This window comes from Brienomyrus brachyistius, chromosome 11 (genome assembly GCF_023856365.1).
Source record: "Brienomyrus brachyistius isolate T26 chromosome 11, BBRACH_0.4, whole genome shotgun sequence".
NCBI lineage: Eukaryota > Metazoa > Chordata > Actinopteri > Osteoglossiformes > Mormyridae > Brienomyrus > Brienomyrus brachyistius.
In genome coordinates, this window is record NC_064543.1 from 3,548,298 (window position 1) to 3,571,216 (window position 22,919).

The 22,919-nt window shown below is 40.8% G+C and overlaps 2 protein-coding genes across 5 annotated transcripts; one reads left to right on the top strand and one right to left on the bottom strand.

Annotated features, from left to right (window-relative positions):
* On the top strand, positions 1 to 7,959 carry slc5a12 (solute carrier family 5 member 12). Its single transcript, XM_049031445.1, has 15 exons — positions 1 to 512; positions 834 to 899; positions 977 to 1,028; positions 1,468 to 1,535; positions 2,029 to 2,183; positions 2,400 to 2,540; positions 3,078 to 3,207; positions 3,799 to 3,887; positions 4,217 to 4,329; positions 4,477 to 4,544; positions 4,640 to 4,726; positions 5,044 to 5,225; positions 5,639 to 5,742; positions 6,214 to 6,338; positions 7,153 to 7,959. The coding sequence occupies exons 1-15, from the start codon at positions 159 to 161 to the stop codon at positions 7,285 to 7,287; spliced, it is 1,869 nt and encodes a 622-aa protein (XP_048887402.1). The 5' UTR covers positions 1 to 158; the 3' UTR covers positions 7,288 to 7,959.
* Positions 7,960 to 8,857: 898 nt separating this feature from the next.
* On the bottom strand, positions 8,858 to 21,066 carry LOC125751968 (cytosolic carboxypeptidase 2-like). Of its 4 annotated transcripts, none has more exons than XM_049031442.1 (21): positions 20,946 to 21,066; positions 20,542 to 20,602; positions 19,255 to 19,381; positions 18,439 to 18,627; positions 18,242 to 18,349; positions 17,943 to 18,093; positions 15,956 to 16,738; positions 14,771 to 14,924; positions 14,258 to 14,384; positions 14,072 to 14,172; positions 13,230 to 13,348; positions 13,009 to 13,075; positions 12,511 to 12,609; positions 11,361 to 11,444; positions 11,156 to 11,260; positions 10,981 to 11,053; positions 10,337 to 10,543; positions 9,889 to 9,922; positions 9,582 to 9,805; positions 9,179 to 9,287; positions 8,858 to 9,012 (listed from the first exon to the last, which is right to left on the bottom strand). In XM_049031442.1, exons 2-21 carry the CDS (start codon positions 20,593 to 20,595, stop codon positions 8,913 to 8,915), a joined length of 3,015 nt encoding a protein of 1,004 aa, XP_048887399.1. In that variant the 5' UTR covers positions 20,596 to 20,602; positions 20,946 to 21,066; the 3' UTR covers positions 8,858 to 8,912. The 4 variants fall into 4 exon arrangements, 3 of the variants coding, with proteins under 3 accessions (XP_048887399.1, XP_048887398.1, XP_048887400.1); XM_049031441.1 differs by having other exon boundaries at positions 9,582 to 9,808; XM_049031443.1 differs by lacking the exon at positions 11,361 to 11,444 and having other exon boundaries at positions 9,582 to 9,808; positions 11,156 to 11,284.
* Between the last annotated feature and the right edge of the window lie 1,853 nt (positions 21,067 to 22,919).

A 22,919-nucleotide genomic window follows, 5' to 3' on the forward strand; every position in this document is an offset into this window, starting at 1 on the left:
GATAATTGAATTAGTGATTTACTGATTCTGGTCGATGCATATAAACTTTGGCTCGACTGTTCCCATACATACATCTGTAAAGGTGCAGTGATTTGCAGATGGACATATTGTAGCGAAGGGTATAAAGACAAGATAATTTTTTTTAAAATTGACGCATTATGGAGCTGAGAGATGCTGGGAAACAGACATTTAAGCCGTTGGACTATGTGGTGTTTGCTGGCCTGTTTGTGGTTTCCTCTGGCATCGGGATATTTTTTGCAGTCAAAGAAAGGAAGAAGACAACCTCAAGCCAATTCCTCGTGGGGGGCAGACAGATGACTTGCGTCCCCGTGGCCCTGTCCCTCACAGCCAGCTTCATGTCGGCCATAACCGTACTGGGGGCTCCCTCTGATGTCTACCGTTTTGGCGCCTCCTTCATCATGTTCGGCGTTGCCTACACCTTCATGGTCATGCTGACAGCTGAGCTCTTTGTGCCCGTTTTCTACCGCTCGGGAATAACCAGCACGTATGAGGTAGTAAGACGCTCTTTTACTTTCATTCCTGATAAATGAGCACAATTACATGTCATATTAGCTAGGCAGTGGAATATTGACATCTCTTAACGTGTCTCCACACATATCTAGAGACACTGAGGAATTCTGTATTAAAAACAGTCTGCGTTTCAGCAATCTAGTAACAAAAATTCTCAAAACATCTACAGTGAAGTTATAGATTTTAAAGTATATATTTTTTTCTTGATTAAAAATATCATCTGTGATAGCAGGAATCTATTAGGGACCCAAAAGTGAATAAGTATTTTCCTCTGTTCTTACTGGTGCACAATGTTTTTCTAGTACTTAGAGCTGAGGTTCTGTAGGGTGGTCCGCATTGGCTCCACGCTCATCTACATAATACAGACGGTAAGTTTGCACAATTCCACAGCCAAATCTACAGGTCAGACCGCGCAGCTTGACCATCTGCGCTCTGCCTCTTTCAGATCCTGTACACAGGAGTTGTGGTCTATGCCCCTGCTCTTGCCCTAAACCAAGGTATGCTACTGAAAGGCTCACACCCACAATGTGTGAGGGCCAATGAAATTGAGAATGTGTCGATTCTTATCCATGCAGCCAAGGCTGGACTGGTCATCTAGTATAGGGGGCTGATGGGTTTCACAGGGGACCCCCTGCTTGACAAAATTCAATGGGGAGGGTACCCTCCCCCCCATCAGTGGCAATGTTATACTCCATACACATACACACTTGGTATAATTAATCACGAGGCCATGGTAATCCCAGTCCAGCCCTGCTTGGTCTAATCTGCTCAGTGTTTAAGGATTCAGTTGCATGAATTGTTTATGCGACGTTGGTATTTATACCCATAATAGAAACATAAATAAATGTATCCGACAAAAACATTTTCCATTTTCCAAAGACATTTAATTAGCAGATTATTAGATTGCTTAAGTAAGGCTTTTTATCTGGATACCAGTTACAGGGTTCAATCTGTGGGGTTCCATATTTGCCACTGGGATTGTCTGCACCTTCTACTGCTCACTGGTGAGTCCAAGACAAGAAACCTTCATTGGTGTAGCTGAATTCTTATTTTTACCCCTGACTTCCACCCACCCATTTTAGATGTGGTACTAAAATACAGATTGTAATGTCAGAATTTAGGCTACCTTTCCACCCGCATCAATATGGCTTCTGTGGAAAGCTGGTCATTATACTACTAAATCATTTAGGGCTTGAGATGGTGTATTTTAAAACAGAAAACAAAATCATGCAACATTCTAAATTAAATAATTGACTAAGCATTTTGTAGCTAATAACAACTTTATAACCATCATTGTTTTATCTGCTGTAAAATTTTATACAAAGAAATTGATTCCACAACGCATAGTTTCCACCATACTACCAGCAGATAGCTCCCCATATTCTGCTGAACTAACTTATTGTCCTCTAAGAGTGACAATGACAGGACACTTCTGGTAGGGTTAGGAAAACATCCTATATGCTACAGAATCCTTTGCTGAAACTCTGCTAATTTTAGGGTGGCTTGAAAGCAGTGGTTTGGACAGACGCTTTTCAGATGGTGGTGATGGTGGTAGGTTTCCTCACCGTGCTGATCCAAGGAGTCATGAAGACAGGGGGAATCAGCGTTGTGTGGGATAGATCTCAAAACGGGTCCAGGCTTGATGCTTTTGAGTAAGTTAAGGGTATTCATTTAAAAATGTACTTTAAACAATTAAAACATTTTGACTATATTTGTCCACTTTTTAAGCCTTTAAAGTTTTTTGTCCAGAGGATATTGATTACTGATATAGATATTGTTTCATGAGAAAATGTCCACAGGTGATGCCACCAAGTTCCATCAAAGCTGTTTGAGACACTGGCTAAATATTTTTGTTGAACTGCACTCAGCTTTGACCTTGACCCCACGAAGCGTCACACCTTCTGGACCATCTCTGTCGGTGGTACATTCACCTGGCTGGGGATATATGGAGTGAATCAATCAACAATCCAAAGGTGCATCTCCTGCAAGACCGAGAAACATGCCAGGTGGTGAGTAGCTCCTGATTCACTGTGCTGCCTTGACCGATCTGTCTCGTAACCTGCTACTGGACAAACAACCATCCGGATAGTTGATTTATGACCTGAACTGAAAGAGGTTTGTGTAATTTGGAACCATTGTTCTAAAGATATAATGTTATATTCTTTTAATGGCTAGTGCTCAAGCAGTTAATTAAAATGCAATGCTGGGCATTTCAGTTCCAGAAGCTAAAAATCCAGACCAAGATTTTGTTTCTACCAACCAGTTGAACATAAAGAGTCAGAGTCACAGAGACTCAGCTGGTTGGTGGAAACAAAATCCCGGTCTGGATTTGTACTTTCTGGGCCTGCAGTGCCCAACACTGCTTGCACACTACTTATATGTATTGCGCGCAAATATTTAAATTCTCTTGGGTTAGTATGCAAGACGAAGAACATAGCATTTTGCTATAATTTATAAAGAATGATTTAAACTCCCATTTCAAAATCATATTGCATTTGATTTAAGAAATTCTTAACCACGCCTCCTGGTTTTTTCACACCTCCCAGGGCTTTGTACCTCAATCTATTAGGGCTTCTTGTGATCTTGCTGTGTGCAGTTGCATCTGGCCTCATTATGTATGCATTCTACCACGACTGTGATCCATGGACTGCTGGATATGTGCAGGCTCCAGATCAGGTACACTGTCTTGGGTAATTGAAGATTCTGGATTCTTTGGCTGCCACCTTGTGGCGGAGTGCTAATATAACACTAATGTTACTCGGCATTAACAGTCTAATGTAAAACTCAAGAAAAGATTAAACATCATACACCTGCACATGATAACATATTAATATCATCCTGTAAGTTTTGGGAAGCTGATAAATAAATAAATTAATTTTATTTATAATTGGCATGGCATTTCAATTTCAACTTTGAACGGATTCAATAAACATACCAGTATCATGTACTGTAACCTGTAATTCCGTATTACATATTGTACACAATATGTTTATATTATCAAACTATATCCTAACAGCAAAATACTAGGATTTGTTTCTTAAACTGTAAGAAAACTTTTGGTTTCAGCGGCCATATTCTGTTCTGAAACATGAAAATTTTTGATGGACAGAGAAAATACAGTGAAAATAAAGATTATCTGTGTCCGGTATGCAGTGGTCCTCAGTGGAGGAAATTTATAATACATGATGCATATTTTTCTCTTTCTCACAATGCAATATAACCATATTGTATAAAACGTGTAAAATATCCCCTCTTTTACATTGGCAGCTGATGCCTTACTTTGTCATGGAAATTTTGGGCCACTTGCCTGGGCTGCCAGGGTTATTTGTGGCTTGTGCCTTTAGTGGGACACTGAGGTAAGTATGATTCTGCTAAATAACGTTAACTAATAAGTATGAACTACTAATTGCAATGAAGTAGGAATATATGTGACAGCAGCTTCGAAGTAATCATGATTTAATCATGATTCATAAATAATTGTTCGCTTTGCATGCTCCGACTCAGAAAATTAACATATTTATTGAAAGGCTATAAAAATACTGGATCAAAGAACAGTAAAATGGGAAAACACATGATCTATATGTCATTTTTTACATATTCCATGTTCTATATTTCACGGGCTGCAGCTGAAACATAAACTAAACAATCCAGGTAAATGTCACCAATTTTGTTCTTCTTCTTCCAGCACTGTGGCTGCCAGTATCAACGCCCTGGCGACTGTGACCTACGAGGACTTTTTGAAAAACTGCCTGGGAGGAGTTTCAGACAGAACAAGCGCCTGGGTCAGCAAGGGGCTCTGTGAGCGATTTTGCTTAATTTCACCCGGTCATTAGCCTCAAATACACCGATGCACTAAACTGTAAATGGCCGCAGCTAATAGAATGACGCAGACATGAAATCGTTAAAACAAACCATAAAGCCTCCAGTAAGCACCTGTCCTTGCAGGTGTACTGTTTGGAACGGTCTGCACGTCAATGGCTGTAGCAGCATCCCATATGGGTGGTATTGTACAGGTAAAATCACTTTGTTTTAACCAAAAAGCATAAACTGCTCTAGGATTATATCTGCTTCCCCTTTGTAACGTGTCCCAGCCTGTTCCATCCTCCAGGCAGCCCTGAGTATACACGGCATGTGTGGGGGACCCATGTTAGGTCTTTTCTCGCTGGGGATTCTGTTCCCGTGGACTAACTCGAAGGTGAGCAAGAGAACTGTCAGGACAGCAGTGAGACTGAATCAGAACACTGGTAACTGTGAAACGTGTGAGAGAATTGCTAGAAATGTTAGAGGATTATGAGATAGAACTTTATGGATTTCTTCTGTCAGCTGAAGCGTTGTTTCTAAGACTGCATTTTCCAAAAGTGCAAATTATACCAAACAGAAGTAAGGATTTCTTGTGGAATCGATGGTTCTTCTCTATTTGATAGTACAACATTTATAAATTAATGAATGCACCCAACTGTAGAATGAGCTTGATCTCTGCTTGAGTTCACTGACTCTGGTGTGTTGTCTTAGGGTGCAGTAGGTGGCTTGGCACTAGGTATCGCCCTCTCCTTCTGGGCGGGGCTTGGGGGCTTCATCTATCCCGCTCCCAGCCATAAGGCCTTTCCTCTGCCATTCAGCACCATGGGCTGCCTACCTGGTACAAACATCACAGCAGCTCATGACCTCACTGACACTGTTTCCCCACCTGTAAGGTAGGCAAATCACTGGTGCGTTTGGAATTTTCCAAAATCAGTCAATATAGAGACTCACAAAAAGTTTGGGACTGGATAAAATGCCTGTTTTAGAGCCTTTGAGTACTTTACTGTATTTAATTTGTTTTGCAAAACACTGTTTTAAGTGAAATTATTGTCAGATTGTTTTTTTAAGATACATATGTATTATCACTTATTATGCTACACTGAAATTTCTGCTGCTTAATCTCCTTTGTACCAAAATACATACACAATATTGAATTGATATACAGTATGTGTATTGATCAATGATACAGTAGCAATTTCCCACTAGTACAGGCAACCTGGTTACCTAGCAACCTACTACTAGCTACAAATTTTAGTACATGTGTCATCTAGACTTGAAACTGAAATGTCACCATCTGTCATTTCAGGTCATCACTAATTGATTCCTGGTATTCTATGTCATATCTCTACTACAGTGCAGTGGGCTATGTTGGTGCTGTTGTGTTGGGTTTGTTGATTACTTTTGTCACAGGTAAGTCGAGTAAGACCAGCCTAAGCCATTGCATAAAACTGCTGGCTTCACTGAGCACAATACCTTATGTTAATAAGTATCCACACATCTTCCAGCCTGACAGGATCACAAGCCAGTTTATAACCTTCACAATCCAAGTAATTGCCTGTAAAAGAGGATTAACACTGTTTCACTGCATGTTTAACCTGGAATTAATTTTTCCATAACTGAATGTAAAAAGGGAATATGTGTATGTGTAAGAGTTTGAGCACTTTTATATCCTCATTAAAGATTTTTTAAAAGCTTATTTTAAAACACTAATCAATGATTTGGGAATGTGTAATTTTTATGCAACATAAGAGCATAAGATCGAAGTACGTCAAAGGTACCATTTAAACTATGTCAGACTGTATGCAATTCACACTGAATACTGTAGCCCTAAACGACGATATTGTTTAGTATCCAAATGTAAAGTATTTTTCTGCTTGGCAGGTCCCACTCCAGTAAACAACGTAAAGCCCTCCCTCGTGCGACCTGTGTGCGATGTCTTCTGCTTTTGGTCTGAGAGATACAAGCGACTGTGCTGGTGTGGTCTCGAGCACGATCAAGAAAAAGTGGTAAGAGACACAAACACACGTGAACAAAAACTGAATGTCCAAAGATCACGATGTATTAGTGTTAACACTAGACAGTAAGATGTACTTTAAGACACATATGACAGATAACTTTGGTCTGAGTGCTGCACTAATCGCGAATGTCTTCACACTCATATGTGGCAGAGATAAAAGTTGCATTATTTCAGAATCGCACAAACTAGCCCAGGGCTGTTCAAATAACAGTCCTCAACAGTCGAGCCGCTGCTGATCTTCTAGCCTTCCTTTACCTGTTAGCTGGGTGTGAAGCCTCTGTGACCAATCAGATTCAGGAATTACTAAACTGACTACCTGGGTGAACTGAAAACGAGGACTGGATTTTGAATCGAGGTCCAAATTTGAAGAGCCCTACACTAGTCATATAACCACATACTGAGGGCAGACTGGTGGTTGGTCTGGAGTCGGTCCCAAGAACCATAAGGCTTATGCAGCTGCTGAGTGTGTGTGTGTGTGTGTGTGTGTGTGTGTGTGTGTGTGTGTGTGTGTGTGTGTGTGTGTGTGTGTGTGTGTGTGTGTGTGTGTGTGTGTGTGTGTATCGAAAAGGTCGTAGCTGGGCTTCCAGTTTGACCACATGCTTTTAAAGGATGCGTGCATCTCTCCGGAATTTTGAATTCAGTCTCAGAAAATTTAAAAAAGCAAAAAAGCAGCCCAAAGTGCTTCACCTTACCGAGTTAAAAACACTTTAACAACATAAATGCATTGTACTTTGTAAATGTGTTAGAATCATCAAAGAAATGAGCTTCAAATGCAAGAAATGACATCTGGTTTGTATCAACAGGAGTTTGAGGGCAATTTTATATGCAATGATGACGCTTCAGGAAAACACTCAGATTCCGAAGAGAGATTCAGAAATGACTCCACGGGAATGAAGCAGGAAGATACCAATTATCGATTATCGGAGACGAAGTTTTAAAAGTGGATGTATGAACTGTATGGGAGTTTACCATGACGTTTTTCTAAATAAAGATGGCTTTCTCATTAAAAATCGAAGGGGGAAATTTACTGAAGAGCCATTTTTAAAGAAATTCAGCTTCTTCATAGTTTGCTCACATCACTGATTATGACATAAAATATTATAAAAAGAAACAATACAACTGAAATTCAATGTAATTAGTGGCAAAGCATTCTCAGTACTCACTGGATTAGTACTGAGTAGAACTCAACTACAACTTTACAATCATGTTCCTTTCTCTAGATGCTACTGTCACGTACAGTATGAACAGAATAAAGCAAATGCTACGGTTGGGTTAGATTTGATTAATGAACTAAAGCCCCTGGGATTAATCAGTCAGTTAAGGTGAGTGCTGGAGATGAACTGAATAAAACGTCCCAGAACCAAGAACAAATTTTAACCTGCAACAATTAGAAAAATATTTGAAAACCACCAAGTAAACTGGAGTTAGATTGAATTTGGTTTGATATAAAGAGTAAGTAATTTTCCAAGACTACACAAAACCCTACATGCATTCAGAGACTTTGCCTGCCCAATCAGGTGGTTCCACACAAGTTAAGAATTTGTAAATAATGTCACTTTTTTGGTGTCCCCTGTTACAAACTCAAATAAACTTATGCGTGGATACCAGAAGATTTTGTCCTATTTAATACCAGCCGTTAATTTCGTCAGAAAAAAATATTGAATTATTTGACGTCATTTGAAGTGCATGGGGAGCGGCATGGTGGTGCAGTGGTTAGCACTGTTGCCTTACGCCTCTGGGACCCGGGTTCGAGTCCCCACCTGGGTCACATGTTTGTGGAGTTTGCATGTTCTCCCCATGTCGTCGTGGGGTTTCCTCCGGGAACTCCGGTTTCCCCCCACAGTCCAAAAACATGCTGAGGCTAATTGGAGTCGTTAAAATTGCCACACACACTAATACGCACGTGTAGGGTATACCTATCCTTATGGGGCCCGCTCATTCACTTCTATGGGAAAAACGCTAACTATGACAACCTTAACTCCCACCCTGCCCTAACCATAAGTAACCAGGCAAAGTACAAGAGTTTTTGCATTTTTAGTTTTTTCATAGCAGTCACTGATTTTTATAAAATAGAGTTTTCCCTTATGGGGACCAGGAAACCGGTCCCCAAAAGGGATAAAAAAACAGATATTTTGCACGTTATGGGGACATTGTGTCCCCATAAGGATAGGTATACCCGCTCACACTCATACACACACACACACACACACACACACATACACATATATTTTATATATATATATATATATATATTTTTTTTTTTTTTTTTCCCCATGTTTTCCCTGGCTACACACATTAGTGCATTAGTTTATGAGACTGTACACTTTGTGTGATTCATGGTGGAAATGCTGAAATGCCGTATTAAGGTCCTTTAGATTTAATTATGTAAAATAAAAAAAATAACTATTCAGTGTATAGTATGAAACAAAGAGGAAACAGAAGATGTGTAGCCCTGCGAAACTATGTATGTAGTCTAATGCCCAAGACACATGAGAATAAACAGTCACATTGACTGTGTATAGCAGCAAATCTTTATTCATGCTAGAGACAGATGCATCACCCCTTAAAATCCATCGGTTTTGATTCCTCTTTGATGCTTCTTTCTGAAGAACACTAAGCTTCCCAGCTGCAGCCCCGTCTGATCTCCTGCATGTCTGCCGTTGCTGGAGAGAGAGACAAAGGGAGATGCAATGGGAGCTTCATGATACGTCATTCTGCAAGGCGCTGAGCTGCAGAAATAAATGACACAATGATATTCTGGATTCACGTTCTCACTAATAGCAGTGTTTCATACAAACTACTCATATTATGAATGAAATATGTTGAAACCTTCTCCTTTGCCAATCGCCACTCGGGTCATGTTTCTTCAAATCCAAGTTCACTCTGGCGTTGGTGGCAGTGTCTTCAAGAAGAGGAACTTCACTGATATTATTCCATTCTTTGACAGACACAATAAGTATCCAGTTAAAGTAAAATTCGACAAGCTAAAAGCCTTAAAATAAAATGCAATCTCATTTACGAAAAGAGATACCCAGGGCTATGAATAGTGTCACTATACTTAGTTCTAACTTTTATGTAATATATCAGTCTCCATGGTCACTGAGGCTTTGAGTCAAATTATGGTTTTATTATGGCTAGACCTATAATGGTTATATTTTCTGCAGTCAGTATACAGTATTTTCCCAGTAAAAAACTTCTTAACAATCAATTAGTTTTATGAATATATTCTTACCTTCTTTGTAATCAGTTTCCTGGCCTTTGGTAGTTTCTGAGGTTGTTGAGGCGTCGGGTATGAAGTACTTGGTTGCTCGCGTTGGCTGAATCCTTGAGGGTGGTTTGGTCTTATCACTTACGGTTGAGGCAGAAGGGCTACAGGCAATGGAAGGCAGCGGGCGTTTTGATGACATGAACTCTGGAGCCGCTCTTGGTATCGCTCCACTGCTTGCAGCTGAGGATCTTCTAAAGACATGCGAGCATTTACTACATTCACGCTCCACAGACTGGAAACTTTCGCAAAGTGTGTTTTTTTATTCTGTTACCTGCATGGCGAGGAGCGAAATGCTGAGTACCTTCCTGAGGAGTTGAGAAACACTATTACCAAAGCAGCTGATTAACATTTACTAATTAAAATTTCTTTATTATTTTTTTATAAAAATTTTTTATTATTATTACTTATTTACTAAAGGTAATTGTGCAGTCTCCATGATGTACAATGCTGCACTGAAACCAAGAAAGTAAACTAGCAGTGCTAAAATCTGATGCGTAAGAGCATTACAGTCCGGTCGGACTTCAAGGTCACACATCAAGCTGCCCCCTTTCCGAGACTTGGAAGTGAGAGGCGTTAGAGGGGCAGGGGCATCCTGGTTGCCCCCCCAGACGTTTATATGGGAAGCTCTGTTTATGTAGGATTCCTATTTTTTCAGATTAACAGTGCAAACACAAGTGGGGGGGGCAGAATTTCTAGCGACGTCCCTATTGGAAGCATACCTCTCATGTAGACGTTTGTTTCTAAGTCCCAGGTAAATATCAGGGGGTGTGGCTGAAGAGTTCTGTACTTCTGTGCGAAGCGAGGGAGCCATCTTTGCCGGTTGGCTGTGACTGGGAATGGCTGGCGGGGGGGAGGCTGCCAGTGACCTTGTATCATGAGGTGCAGTTGCTGCTGAAGGCACTCTTTGCTGCTTGTCTGCCGCTCATCTGTAAATGATAAACAAAATGTTCATATTAACCAACTGTCAGCGAGCAACAAGCTAAAATAGCTATAGTCCATGTTACAATTTCCTATAAAAAGTCGGGACAAAGTAGCGCATATTTCTGCTCTCGGGGTGTCACGGTGGCTCGGTGGGTAGCAAAAAGATGCCAAAAGGCACTGGAGGTTTGAATATTTCTGCTGCTTTGTATGCTTTCTCCGTGCTCCTTCCCACAGTTCAAAGGCATACAGTTAGGCTCACTGGCGGGTCTAAATCCCTCATAGTGTAAGATTGTGTGTGTGCTGTGATACAGAATGCACCTTGGCCTTGTGCCATATGCTGCCTGGAAAATGGTCCAGTAACCCCTGTGACACTGATCAGGATAAGTACCATTCAATGGTACAATAGTAGCAGGATTTCTGAAGTCATTCTTGATAATCTCACCAATGACAGATGGGCGAGTAGAATGACATCCATCCCAACTGTATAATTTGCCAGCAGACTCCGGGCAGGAATTCTGAAAAATGCATACAACGCAGGTCGCGGTTTCTTCTTGATATCGAGCAAAGACTACAAGTAGCTCAAAGTAACCCTGGAAAAAACATGGCTGTACCACTACCTTCAGAGGTTTCTCCACTGTCGGGGTGATGTGCCCAGTGCCAGTGGCAGATGGGGAAACCCAGGTCCGCTCACTCTCACCATTGCCCTTTCCCATGAACTGTACCTGTGATTTACCCTGTATAAGTATCTTTATACCGTAACAAACAAAGCGAAACAAAAAGACAAGCAAAATACTATGAGTAGTTGCATTTCATTCTGCCCACCAATTCTCTCTTCTTGGTCATTCCCTCCACAGCTGCTTCTTGCATTTTCACTTTCACTTCTCCCTCACTTGTTAGCACTGGAAGCTGGGAGTCACAATGAAAATGTAAAACGGTTAAAAACCTCTCAACTGAAATATGCATTGGCTTGCTGGTAATCCTGCCCATCATTCATGAATTTTAAAGACACTGCCGGTATCTCTCTTACACACTACAGCACACTGTAGTTCTTTAAGTGGAATTGACATTGGCAACGGTACGATATAAAAATTTAATAACAGGATTATAGTGACCAAAATTATCTAAATTATCAGTATTATCGCGGTATTGTTAAAATGTGCTGAAAATGTTCAGAAAATAATAATGCACAAACTGAAATCATTTTATCAAGTTTTATGTTGAAAACCACAAGAAAATGCACTTTTTGTTTTCCTAAACATTAAAATAGTAACATCGTCAATACCTTATGTTACCACTTAAAACCCATATGAAATGTGCAGTAATATTAAAAAAATCTCTGCAGGTTTTCATTGACACTAAACAAACCCACGTTGCATGCTGTACCTCTACACCTGCGTCTGGGAGCCTGTTGCTAAATTTGGTTGATGCTGGACAGAATTAAATGCGAGTTTTTCCAAATGCGGTAATCAACCACAGTCTTAATGATAATTAAAAATTGAAATGGAAATACTAACCGTCAGGAATTTTACCATGGTTTACCATGAAGCTGGTAACCGTTTCATCCCTAATGGGCACCATAAAGATGTTTTAGAAATTTAAACGATCATTATTTTAAAACTATGTCGGGAACCTCGAAGCATTGGAAAAAAGGTAGGGGGATGCATTAGATGGGATGCAAATCCTTACAAGGTCATGTGCTCTCACAATAAAAGCAATTTAGAGACACCGAATTCCCCAAACCAAACCTCGTGTTTTTGCATTACAGGGGGACTCTGTATAACTATGAAGGAAACATAGACAGTCCGCACCCACAGAACTATACACCTGGAAGCATGAGCCTGCATTACTGCCAAATGAGCCAGATAAGTACTGTAAATATACATATAAAATAAGAAATTCTGAGAAAATTAAATTCAGAGTTCACAAAACATGTCCCAGTACAACCCAAACAAAACCTGACAGCAGGTCGTACCATGCTTTTCATTTCTTGCTTGGTGCTTTGAAATTTTTTCTGACGCAATCTGTTCCTTTCTTTGCGTGTCTTCAGGTGCTTTTTCTTGGATATTATTGGCTAAAAAATATAGCAAGAAGTCACAGCATGGCTCATACGGATATGATGTAAGTCTAGAATGGGCAAAATTAAGCCGAACATGAGAAAATGGTCAATTTTAAAGATTTAATCGTAGGGAGATACAGATATAAGGTCACAGTCAAAAAAACTGGTGGCAGCTCTACCAGGATAGGAATTTGGAGAACTGCTGGGTTGGACAGCATTCTGGGATAGCCAGATGGCACTCCATCCATCCATTTTCTAATTTCATTTCTTAATTAGCCAATACCTCCAATTAATAATTGTGTCAACATACTTTTGGTTATATAATTGTGTCCACATACTTTTGGTTATATAATTGTGTCCACATACTTTTGGTTATATACTATAGTGCATAGGGTAAGTTTATCTTTTATGTACCTCATTTGGGATGTAGAGCAGATGGACAGGCGGACCATCAGACTCGGTGCTGTTTGAACCATTTGTGCTGTAAGAGAACATAAAATTGCATACTTAATACTAATATCATGTTACTAACTATAGTATTTGTACCTTTATAGGCATGAATTTTATTTAATCCAGTTCTTTAGAATACAAAATAATATATCTGCATAAGCTACATTCCATACACAAAGCATTACCTGGATTCAATGTCAGACACAGAAATGCTACTGAGTCCATCGCTGTCCACATCTACTCCCAACTTCTGCTGGATCTTATGCTGTAGCAAGACTCTTAGTTCATCCAAGCACCGACAGACCTGAAGGGTCAAGTGGAGAGATGAGAACAGCAACGGGCTGGAAAACCACACGCAAACATAAAATGAAATCTCACAAACGTAAGGGGGTAGACATAAGCACAGAGATACTTAGTGAAAAAGGAGCTCAACTAGAAATTGTTAATCTACTAGAACACATAAATCACAGCTGCAAATGCAGAAAAGTGAAACATTAGGTTTGATGCCGATTAGCAGCATGTGTTGGCTATAAAAGGGATCTGCATCAGCTTCTCTGTGAAGACTGTCTTGAAGAATGGTCCGGTATTCCACGACATCTGGTTTAGGACTTATATGACAGCTTTCAAAGAAGGACTGAAGGTTTTCCTATTTGCTCCTTGAAATTATGATAGTGTTACACGTAACAGAACCTTGAAATATTTACACTAACAGCCATCTAATACGTACACTACATAAATGCTACGGGTAACACTTGAATGGGACACAAATAATGTATTAGTACATGTACTTAATGTATCGAATAACCAGAAACTAAGTGTTACGTACTGATCCCATGTTCATTCAACTTTAATCAGTCAGAATAGTTAGTGTATTCTATGCAGTTACTATATTATTAGTTTGTACTTGTGGTTTGTACTTGAGTAGTAGCTGAGCTATTAAGTTCCTTGAGTGCCCCATTAAGTAAAATGTTACCATATTACATTACAAATTATTAATGAAAACCATGCAGTAAGTAAAGTTCTGGACCTTGGTTGGGTCAGGGTCACAATAGTCCAGAAGAGTGTCACAGAAGAGATACCCCAATGATTTCAAGTCCTGAGTAGAGAAATGTGTGCCTTTCCTTTTCCCTACAAAACAAAAACGTAATGTATGTGTTACATTAGAGCAGACACCAGACGATGTAGCACCTCATACTTATGCCTGTTAACCTACCCAAGGTGGATCCACCGAAGGTGGATTCCATAGTGTAGCTATTGGCAATGCCCAGCTTCCACATGACAACGCGTGCTGTGCCCTCTTTGTGTTTGCTGACTTTAAATTTGCAACTTTTGTATGAGAACTGCAAGAATGGCAAAAGAAGGAGATTTTGAAATTCATTTTGAAACCCGGAAATTAAAAAAAATAATAAAAAATTTTAAACATCAGCATTATTACTAAAACGCTGCAGAAAAATCAGTAACTATGACAGCTGTATTGTGGATCCATATGCTTTTCACACAAGACTAAAATGTAAGTCTGCAGAAAGTCTCGGAATTTGCCTGGCTTTTGATTCTGTTAACCCAGTGTTTCCCAATGCAGTTCTCTGGGATGCAAAGTTGGTCCATATTTTCGCTCCCTCCCAACTTCTGGCAGGAAGCAAAAATGTGGAGTGTCTGTGGGTCCCTGAGGAACACTGTGACTACGTATGAGTGTTTTAAGGGTTTGACATTCAGGCCAGGGCCCTACTTTATCAGCTGCATTCTTGCTCATCATCAAGGGGAAGACTCGCGCCTGCAGAGTGGTTCTGCTCCCATTGTCGCAGCCATACATGAAAACGTTGTTCTTCCTACTGTGTCCATGAAAGTCGCAATAGAGGATCACTTCTCTTTCAGTCATCAGTCTGTGCCACCAATGCAGTGATATCACAGAAAAACAGACACAGGTCAGTGAGGCTATCTAATTATTATCTAATTCTGTTTTACACCAAACCTGACATTCCCATGTCTGTCCTTATGAGCAAAAACAATGAACAGGGTGCCTGTCTATTACAGGACATAAATGCACACACTATGGTAAATGCCAGTTCACCTAGTCATATGTTTTTCGACTGTGGGAGGATGCCAGTGCAACCCATGGAAAACATGCGAACCTCTCACACACACTGAGCACGGGTGCAATTCAAAGCCCCCAGCCCAGCTGTGAGGAGAAACCCCCAGCCCAGGTGTGAGGAGAAACCCCCAGCCCAGGTGTGAGGAGAAACCCCCAGCCCAGGTGTGAGAAGACAGCCGCCAACAATGTTACCCTGGCCGCAGTACACAGCAGCAAAAGACAGACACTGATACTCAAACTCACTATGAAACACATGTTCCTTGCATTTCTTGCATTTTGTTTCATGTCAGTCTAACAACCTCAATTAAACTATTTAATTTCTAGTTTTTCAATATTTAGTTCTTTTTATCCATAGTTTTGGCTGTGTACACTTCAAAGAAGGATTCATATATATCATATATATTCATATAAGTAATATTAGAGAAAATTATTAGTCTATTAGAATGGATGGATTTTCTCCTTTACTTCCTATAACAGTGTTTAGTAACCCAGTCATTGGGGACCCCAGACGGCCCACGTTTTTGCCCCCTCTCAGATCTCTACTGAGAGATGAGAAGGAGCAAGAACATGCAATGTCTGAGAGTCCCCAAGGATTGGGTTGGGAAACACTGTCCTAGAGCAACACAATCAAAAACTTCCTAGTAATTAGATCTAGAATTATATTACTGATACAGATATGATCCCTTAATCCAACACAAACAGTCACTTAGGTTCTCTATAAGATCACTGTGATATTAATGATCTCCAGCTGATTAATGAGCAAGACCTAAACATTCAGAATCAATATTTCAGATAAAGGAAGCTATTATCTCCAAATATCACCTTTTCATCATATTGTGCATATGCCACACGCAGGGAAAGGAGTCGCGAAGGAGAGTGCAGTAGTTGCGGTTCAGATCACGGCCAGCCAACGAGCAGCGGTAGTTGCCCACCACCACGCCGTCGGGGTTCAGCATGGGTATCACCTTGAAGACAAAGGTGTCACGTAGCAGCTGTGCATCCTGGGTGTTGCTCAGCAGGAAGTCCAGGAAGCCGTGCATCATCCAGGAACTGACGGTCTCGCCAGGGTGTACGCGGGAAGACACCACTACCACTCTCTTTGCCCGGCCCGCTTCTCGGCTAATCGAGGGAGACGTAACGGTCAGGACGTAAACCGCATTGCCAGCCAGGCTGTGGCACAGCACCCGCAGTTTGCAGTGGACGGCAGTGGCCGGATCAGAAGTCACACCCATCAGGTAGCGCTGCAGGTCTGAGTAGGTGTATGGGTAGCTGTGAGCTAGGTAGCAGGTGTCGGCCTCGTGGGGAAACTGGAACGTCCAGGTGAGCGAGTAGAAAGCTTGGCCGTCGTCCTCACGATTGTTGCGGTAGTACTTGATGTTTGACCCAACTCGCATCCAGCCCACCCTTTGGGTCTGGGCGGCTCGCTCGGAGTATAGAAGGGGCTTCATACCCGAGCTGTACAGGCTGCGAGATTTCATGAGGTTGACAATGGTGAAGCGGTAGGTCACATCGGCCTTCATGTTCCTTACTTGGAAGTAGAACCACTGAGTGTGCTTGATGGTGTAAAGGTCAGTCCGCAGGGTCAGCTCATAGTCATACACTCCACTGACATAGAGAATAAAGGGAAAAAAGGTTTATTTGAAATATCAACAGAAAAATCTACAGTTCTATGAAAACCTAAGGATTTCTGGCATGGTGGTGCAGTGTTTGGCACTGTTGCTTTAAGACTCCAGAACCAGGGTTCCATGTGTGTAGAGTTTGCATGTTCTCCCAGTGTCGTCGTGGGGTTTCCTCCAGGTATTCTGGTTTCCCCCACAGCCCAAAAACATACTGAGGTTAACTGGTGTTACTAAATTTCCCGTAGATGTGCGTGTGTGAATGTGTCCTCCAATGGGTTGGTGCTGCATCCTAGGTTGTTCCCTGACTTTTGCCCATAGTCCCTGTAGCCCCTGTGACTCTGAATAGTATATGCAGCTACAGAAACTGGATGGATATGGAAATCTATATATTGAATTTTAAATAGTTTAATAAGATAAGTTTTTTTTTTAGATGGCTGCTCTTTAAATTAATGTTGACATCCACAGGGTTCAAATTGTTATGGGATCCCATCTCCCCTGCGGGAAAAAATGATAAAAATCATCCTCTTTGAAAATATACCATCCACCCTAAAGATCCCCCTAAATTCTTCTGCATAATTTCACTCTCGTTAAGGTAGATCTACTGACAATATCATGGTGGACCTTGGTCCTAAACACAACCCGATGAGTTTTGAAGGTAAATTTTGTTTGATAAAATTTGTGAAGTATTGTGTGATTGTTGCCATTGCTAAGTCTTTTCCGGTTTTGCTTACCTGACTGTTCTCCCACTTGGTTCTGTTTAATTATTCCGATTCTGTATTTTGCTTAGAACCTTGTTTTGCCTGCCTGCTCTCTGACACATTTCTGTTCTCAATGCCGCATTAGGATTTCGACTTTTGAATCTTTATCGGCTTGCCTGATTTTGAACTCTGTCCGGCTATCTGGTATGTATCCAGGAAGCCTGTTTTTAGGTGATGTAGACACTTAGTTCTTGATTTGCAAAAACAATATTGCTAAAGTCATAATATACATTATGATCCTTACAGTTAGGTACCTGTCCTGTGATTGTTTCCCAGCTCGTAATTGTGCATAGTTATGTGTGACAATTAGGAGATACTCTGAGGTCTTTCCCTGAACATGAGCCTACATTACAGAAAAGGCTGTTTCCGGTGAAGTCCACGTATTTCATGGCAGAAGCTCCAGCTGCCCTGTGCAGAAACAGAAACACTCACGTCTGCACTGCTTTCTGCAGGTTTCCGCTCTGAAACCGGGACTCAAACACCAGGTTGTTGCCACCTCCGGCATCCATGCGAGACACAGCTTTCCTCATTGGCCCTCGGCTGCCCCCACACCGAGAACGGGTGAAGCAGGGTAACTTTGTGGCTGGGAGATGTGAGACAATTATAAAAGCTGTTTTAGGATATACTGGATTGTCCACTATCCAATTTGTGGACACCACACGCATTACAATTAGAAAGCATTCCTGCAGTATTCACTGGATGAAGCTACTGAAATGCTTTGGATGGGTTACCTAGGTCAATACAGTAAACCAGCTTTCCTTTCTCCTCCCTCACTGGCATTGGCAATCTTTCATAGCCTGTAGGTTGGTAGAACGGCTCTGGTTCCAGAGGTTCCCATTCTAAAAACAGGAACAATAAAGATGGAACTTTTGCTCTGGCAGTATCCTAACAATTATGTGTCAAGTCTGGCTGCTGCACCAGTAGGTACCGATGTGCTGAATGTCCTCCTTGATGACTTCACACTCTATGGGCCAGCGGACCCGCTTGTGCAAACTGGCAGTGGGAGGTACAGAGATGAGCCCCCGTGGCTGACAAAGACGGGGCACGAAATGGGATCCGTTGAAATCAAGGATGAGTTGTCTGGTCTTGACTGTGGACTGTCCTAGGGCAATGGAAACTGAAGAGAAGAGAATCAAACAAATGTTTAACACTCAGGCTTGCGTAGATTTGTCCTGAATGAATATACGCAAACAAGTCCTTTTTTCTGTGGCACCTTTAGAAATTATTCTTGTGAAACAGAACCCAAACCATTTTACTACAATTATATGACTATCTACAATCAGTGATAGCACAACAGCCAGATTTCCAATCGTTTTTAACCTTTTTACTACACTGAAGACATAACTATTTACATGTATTGTCCCATCCATCCATCCATTTTCCAAACTGCTTATCCTACTGGGTCGCGGGGGATCCGGAGCCTATCCCGGAAGCAATGGGCACGAGGCAGGAAACAAACCAGGATGGGGGGCCAGCCCATCACAGGGCACATTCATACATTCACACACAAGCACTCCTACGGTCAATTTAGCAAGTCCAATTAGCCTCAGCATGTTTTTGGACTGTGGGGGGAAATCGGAGTACCTGGAGGAATCCTGTATTGTCCTATTAATAATGAAAATCAAAAATAAAACTTAAAATCCGCAAATTTAAACATGTCTTCAGTTAATCTTAATTAAAGTCAATTTTAATTAAAGCCCTAATTGTTTTGTTCGGGTGTGAAATAAATAGCCAGTTCACTCACAGAATTTCTTCCGGGTGCACCTGCGTTCACCGTCAGTCTCAGTCCCTGGGTCCTCGCCGTCTGACAGAATGAAGCCATGGATTCTCTCCCACAGTCTATTAGTGATGAAGCTGCTCTGCAATTTACTCTACAACCAGTAAGACCTCCTGTCAGTGAATAAACTACGACCAAACATGCTTATAATAAGGCTCCGGAAGTCACACTGAACAGAAAACTTCATGACATATGTAACAATACTTTTTTCCAGTAGTCAGTTATTTACTGAGAATCTTGAAAGCAAAACAATGCGATTTTATAATCTAAATAACTTGACCAGCTGAAAATTTGAAATAAAAAACAAAGCAACACCTGGTATTTTCCCCATACTTCCATACTTAATTCGTCACAACTGTAAACGGTCCAACGACCTGAAGGTCACCGGGATAAACTCAGTCTCATATTCGATATTCAGTTTTCCGACTTTACTACCTTTCAACAGAAGCGATGCAAGATAGGCAGCTTTTAATGACAGGATTTAGATTTCCAGTACATAGACAACGATGCACCTCGATTATTTTTGCAGTTCAAGGCATTTCACAATTTGGGCAAAATCTTGTTAATAACTAAGAAGGTCATTTCAACAGTAAGGAAATTGGAAACTGCTTGGTTGTCCAGATTTCTCTACGGGCGAATTTTAATTCATTTCCAAATGTTTGCATGTATCCATATAATATGCAGTGGGGCAATATACAAATAGGTTAAGTCCACATGAGACAACCATGCCCAGCAAAGTGTGCTTTGATCAGTGGACCCTGGGGAACAGTGCACACCATTTGGGTTTTCAGTTTATCTACGTCTGTAATAGTTATTAATTACTATATTGTATCCATATAACATGTAATGGGACAATAATTGAATGGATTAATAACTCCAAAATGTGTCCTCTGAAGTGTGTTTTGATCAGAGTGCTTTGTGCGACAATGCACACCCCTTGGATTGTTGTGTTATCTGACAATGCGGACCCCCAAAAAACTGCCTACCTTGCTTCTGTTAAAAGACATTAAGAAACCTGTATATCTAATATGAGGGTAACTTTACAGCGGTCTGAAGGCTTCACAATTTTACATTGACAGTACCACATTACTCCAATGTGTGTACATATAAACACACATTGTAAATATACAGCGATGAGACATGAATATTAAGAATGGAGTATACCATTTTACCTTTTAATGTAACGTTAGACTTGGGACCTAACTTTGTCAGAATTATTGAAGTGAGTATTGTTAAATTACACTGCGTACTCACCCCGCATATATCGAAGCTGGTAAAATTCTCCGCCTGTTTCTTTAGACCGCCCATTCTGAAACTGAATCATTCAAAAAGCCACACAGAGCAGGAAAACTTAAACTATGTCAGATAATTAATCTGCAATGCGAGGCACTTTTCTGCGACAATGAACACATAAACCCAAGGTCATGCGTTGCATTACGCAAAATCGCGCTTATGTGTGGACACATATAAAACATGTATATATATATATATATATATATATATATATATATATATATATATATATATATATATATATATATATATAGGCATACTCATATAAATGTACGCACTTTTTATATGTGTTTCTGTGTATGTGATTGCGCAAGTATGTATCAATGTTTGTATGCATGCACGAAGACTGCGATTGTATAACTTACAGAGAAGGGTGGCTTGATATTTTCGTCCCATACAGCAGCCAGTACACTTCGGAGTTATATGTGTAGCTAGCTATTAGAGATTGTTTACAACTCGTAACTCTGGAAACGATGTTTCCCTGGAGACCAGATTGCGCTGTTTTTTGTTTTTTTGTGAGCTAAAGCCGAAAACTGGGTCCCGCTGACAGCAGGTAGCGCTATAGCCTCACACGTCTAAAGTGACTTTGTATGTGTTTCTCTCTATTGAATTTGCTTATTCCTGCATGGGTTTCCTCTAGATATCCAGGTTTATTTTTCCAGTCCAAACACATATAGTTTAGGTGAATTGGTGCTTGTGCCTTGCATCCTATTCAAGGTGCCCTCCAGCTTCATTATTTAAGAGGTAAATATGCCTTTTCTCTCTGGGGTCTAAATCTACGTTTACTGTAACAGTAACACTTTTAATACCCCAATTGAGGTTGTGTGGTGCCATGGAAGTGAAGCATATATTTATCTAGATCATATTGGAATTCCAATCATTAATTAAATGAATTAAATTAAGGATATACAGACACTACAAAAATATGAAATTTCAATGCATGCATTATTATAGCTGGGCTTGCACAATATGCAGAAGCAATTTGCAGGGTTCACAAAAGACAAGGTGTTGAATTGACAGGGATAGAACTTTGCTTATGTCTTGTCGCTACATTTATTTGATTACTATACCATGGAGTTGATGGGTTTGTTTCTTCTGTGGACGTCATTCTACTTCGTGCAAACTTGGACTGAGTTAACCAAGCTGGAGTACATAAAATACAGCAGATACTTTCTCCTTCGGTGGAGTTACCTTCAGCACCTTTGCCCACCTGTGGATCTAGTCATCCCTGACCTAAATTGTTTTGATGATCAAACAATTGGGAAAAGGAATTCTACTGGTGCATTCCCCCATAGGACCAGGAAGCTTGGTAAGCAGACTGAATAAACAACCTCTCTCCTGGGTCTCCTTGCCTTCTATGAATCTCTTCGAAATAAGACTGACGGGTTGCAAGCCGATGTATGATTTCAACAGGGGTTCAGAGATCCTTACTTATTGACGATTATAGAGACATACAGTACATGGCTGTCAGAGAGAGATTCGGACACTGAAGTGGCCATTAACAGTTTCAGTGCACTCGTGCGGCTAGACCGAGATGCTAGAGGGACTGACGTATCAAGAGGGGATGGGGTTTGCTTATATCTAAATCAAAGATATTGCAAGCATGATCTGGTTAAAGAAAGACTATGCGCTAAAGATGTTGAATTGTTGTCCGAATCGCTACACCCGCCTTATCTGCTCTGTGAGTTTCCTCAAATATTTGTCATGGTCATATACATTCATCCAAGAACCACCTCTATATAGTGGCCATCTCCCTGGAAGACAATTGTGGTGCAGAAACACTAGGGATTGTAACATCCAGTCCTTCTTTTCTATAAAAACCAACAGATTCAGACACTCATTTGTTCCCAGTGCCATTTCTCTGCTGAATACAGAGCAGGGATGGTTTGGTTTGGTTTACTATGTGGTTGGAACCTAATACTGTTGTTGATGATTATGCTATTGCTGGGAAATTTGATCATATTTATGTAATACATGATCCTGGCTGTGTCACACATTTCCAGCAGTAACTTGGCGGATTATTTTGGTGTTATTTTAGAACGGTATTTATGCTAGAGGCTTTTATCATTCCAAGAATAGTATGATTGGTGTATTGTATACGATTTTCTTTTAACTATTAATGAGAGCTATGAGATGACAGTTGGGGAACACTGTTGCCTCACAGGTTCTGGTACTCGGTGCCCTTTGTGCTCTTGGTCTGGAGTCTTTGACTCTTGTTCCTTTATGCTTCTTTTTGTTGGCTTGCTGAAAACCAGTTACCTTCTGGGGACGACAAAGCTGAAGCTGAAGGAAGTTAAATGACTGGAAACTACATGCAACACTAAGAAAAAACACAAAAC

Coding starts and splice junctions, on each gene's coding strand:
- slc5a12 (XM_049031445.1), top strand. CDS start 159: ATGGAGCTGAGAGATGCTGGGAAACAGACATTTAAGCCGTTGGACTAT. Junction 3,208..3,798: donor ATGTGCAGGCTCCAGATCAG/GTACACTGTCTT, acceptor TTACATTGGCAG/CTGATGCCTTACTTTGTCAT. Junction 3,888..4,216: donor GCCTTTAGTGGGACACTGAG/GTAAGTATGATT, acceptor TTCTTCTTCCAG/CACTGTGGCTGCCAGTATCA.
- LOC125751968 (XM_049031441.1), bottom strand. CDS start 20,595: ATGGGCGGTCTAAAGAAACAGGCGGAGAATTTTACCAGCTTCGATATA. Junction 13,349..14,071: donor GTGACCCTGACCCAACCAAG/GTCCAGAACTTT, acceptor TTGACCCTTCAG/GTCTGTCGGTGCTTGGATGA. Junction 9,013..9,178: donor GGCGATTGGCAAAGGAGAAG/GTTTCAACATAT, acceptor CTCTCTCTCCAG/CAACGGCAGACATGCAGGAG.